Below are 2,607 nucleotides of genomic sequence, written 5' to 3' on the forward strand. Positions count from 1 at the left end.
GATTTATTTTTTAATTTAAATTAATTTAGTATTCTATTTTATTTTTTCCAGTTTCCAATTTTCTTACCACTGACATTGTAATATTCGGAGCAAAAGGACTGTCATGGCTCTCTCACATCACATGCCTCAGATCAAAAAGTTTATTATTATAATAATTTCTTCTTCCCCACCGTTCAAAATTCCCACTCTGACCAACAATTATGCTCTTATTAATGCATCCCCGTACACGTGGCACCCTTGGAGAATCATTGGGAACATCATCTAAGTGGGTCCCACTAACACAAGCACAATTCCGGGACCCCCACATCTGACGTCCCAAAACCCTAAATCTAATCCAACAATTTATATTTCGCCACGTTTCCCGACTTTATTGAAATATTTCACAGTGCGGCCACAGCGTAACATTACCCTCGCAAACGTTAAAGAAAAGGGGTATTATGGGGTTGCACAAGTTCTGAAGCGAAAGAGAGGGAATCAACGAATCTGTTTAAGAAGAAGAGAAGAATAGAGAGGTGAAGTGTTGGTGAGTTTTGCTCAGATTTCTTCCCCTTTGTTGAAGGTAATGCTTCAAAGCTTCTTACTTGCATTGCATTGTTTCTTTCTTCAGCTTCCATTGTACTTTGAATCTGAGATTGGTACATGCTATTATATCTTTTCTGGGTTTTGTCAAGATTTTTTTTCTTTTTTCTTTTGGGTTGTTATGTGGAACTGGAGAGTTGAAAATTTTCTATTATTTGAAGAAAAAATTGATTTTAGTTAATTAATTATTTTTTTGGAGGGTGGTCCGGTGGTTTCTTTTGGTGAAAGCATCTTTTTAGGTGGAGTGCTTTGTCACATTCTCTCTTCAGAATTGTGAAATTTTGGGTATTTTTCCTTAAATGGGTGTTAGTTGAATATAAAATTAGAGTTGTGGGCACAATGGAAGAGGTTTGGTGCTGTTTATTTTTCTTTATTATGTGGCCATTGCCTTGTTTCTGTGCAATGATTGGTCTACCACTGTTGACATCTTTTGAGGTGTGTGCTGGTGAAATCGTATTTAATTAGAGCAGTTTTATGTTCCTTGTTTTGTTGAAAACTGGTTGCTAAAAACATAACATGGCTATGTAGACTTCAGTCAAATTTCTTGTCATTTGTCAAATATGAAAGATTTGTTTATACTTTTTATTTTCTTCTTTCAGTAAATTTAGAATTCTGTCAAATCATGATGGCACTGCATTGTAACATGAAGAGCACTGGTTTTCCTTTTCTGACACACTTTTATGTGTTACTTACTTCTGTGCTATGAAATAATGAACAAGCCATGATTGTATGGGGTTATATACAAGGTAGTTGAATAGCTTATTACTCAAAGAAGGAGTTCAGCTTAACAGTTCCAACTTTTTTTCACTGTTTATTTGTTCTAAACTGAATAAACTAATATAATTAACTTAAGAATTCTGAATATAATTTTTAATAGCAGAAAGAAACTTGAAAGGTTTGAATGGTTTGAATAGATGCTATTTACTTGGACTTATAGGTGATCAATGATCATACACTGATTAGTGTTTGGGTGGAAACTGGACATGAGTATGCTGGTGGGGATATGCTCGAACCGCGTGAATCTGATATTCCTCTCCTGTTTCTGGTCCTGGTTGTATTTCCTTTGGTGGCTTATATCTTACTTGGAAAATGGAGCGAGACTACTAAGAAGAGAGATAGGATAAGCTTGCTTGCCCAGTTGGCTGCCGAAGAAGCTTTGAGAGCAGAGGAAATGGCCGTCCCTGATTTGATTCCTCTGGTGACTTCTTCTAAGATTGCTTCTAAGAGTGAACTTCATCCTCTATCAAAGAAGAGTGAACATCATCAATGTGCCCGGTGCTCGGCCCCATCCAAGACTCGCTGCTCCAGATGCAAGGCTGTTAGATATTGGTAATTCTTTTAACTAATTGCATTTGTTTACGTTTCTAATTAAATGTTTGTTGAAGCATGCTTTGAATCTGTTTGTAAGGATAAACGTCTTGAAACTAGATTGATATTACACACTGCCAAGTAAGATGTAAACTATGCAATGTGTTGTGCGTAATCAGTTTAGAAGGGCAATATACACTTAGGTTTGCCAATTGTTGTTAATAAACACATGGCTAGAAGAATTGGCTTGTCTCCGGTAATGTGCTCAAATAGTTTTAAGATAGATAGCTGTTGCCTACTTGCCTTATTGGTACTCGGCTCAAATAACTTTTAGATAGGTAACCTGTTTGCCTCAATGCCTCTTAACTGCTCTGTTTGCCCACTAATAACTGTCACTTTGATAAAATGGAATGTAGTAATAGAAAAGAAATGGAGCTAGAGAGTCTAGTATTCACGTTAGTCTATTTATCCCCCGTGTCGTTCAAACTGGTGGCCCTTTGATGGGTTATTCTGCAACCTGAATTTCACCAACTCTATTATCTGTATAGTGATTTTCTTCTTCAACATTGTAATTATTGAGGAGAATGTTGTGGTTTACTTTAAGTTGCTTTTTAAAATTTGAGCTGGAAGTGGTTTGCAGCTCTGGGAATTGTCAGATAATCCACTGGAGGCAAATTCACAAGCAAGAATGCAAACAATTGGAAACACAAAAAACAGGCT

The 2,607-nt window shown here is 36.5% G+C and overlaps 1 protein-coding gene and 1 long non-coding RNA gene across 2 annotated transcripts in view; one reads left to right on the forward strand and one right to left on the reverse strand.

The window, feature by feature from the left end:
• The window catches only part of LOC107613114 (ubiquitin carboxyl-terminal hydrolase 15), a gene marked incomplete in the record, with an annotated part of 7,564 nt that continues 5,558 nt past the window's right edge, over positions 602-2,607 (forward strand). The window contains 3 exon segments of the mRNA XM_021109425.1: positions 602-1,014; positions 1,517-1,908; positions 2,528-2,607. Of these exon segments, the coding sequence (XP_020965084.1) occupies positions 919-1,014; positions 1,517-1,908; positions 2,528-2,607 (568 nt within the window).
• Positions 2,515-2,607, reverse strand: part of LOC110265889 — a 10,884-nt gene continuing 10,791 nt past the window's right edge. The window contains exon 3 of the long non-coding RNA XR_002352414.1: positions 2,515-2,605. This is a non-coding gene — a long non-coding RNA (uncharacterized LOC110265889). The remainder of the gene's footprint in view (positions 2,606-2,607) is intronic.

The sequence above is a fragment of the Arachis ipaensis genome, chromosome B08, assembly GCF_000816755.2.
Source record: "Arachis ipaensis cultivar K30076 chromosome B08, Araip1.1, whole genome shotgun sequence".
NCBI lineage: Eukaryota > Viridiplantae > Streptophyta > Magnoliopsida > Fabales > Fabaceae > Arachis > Arachis ipaensis.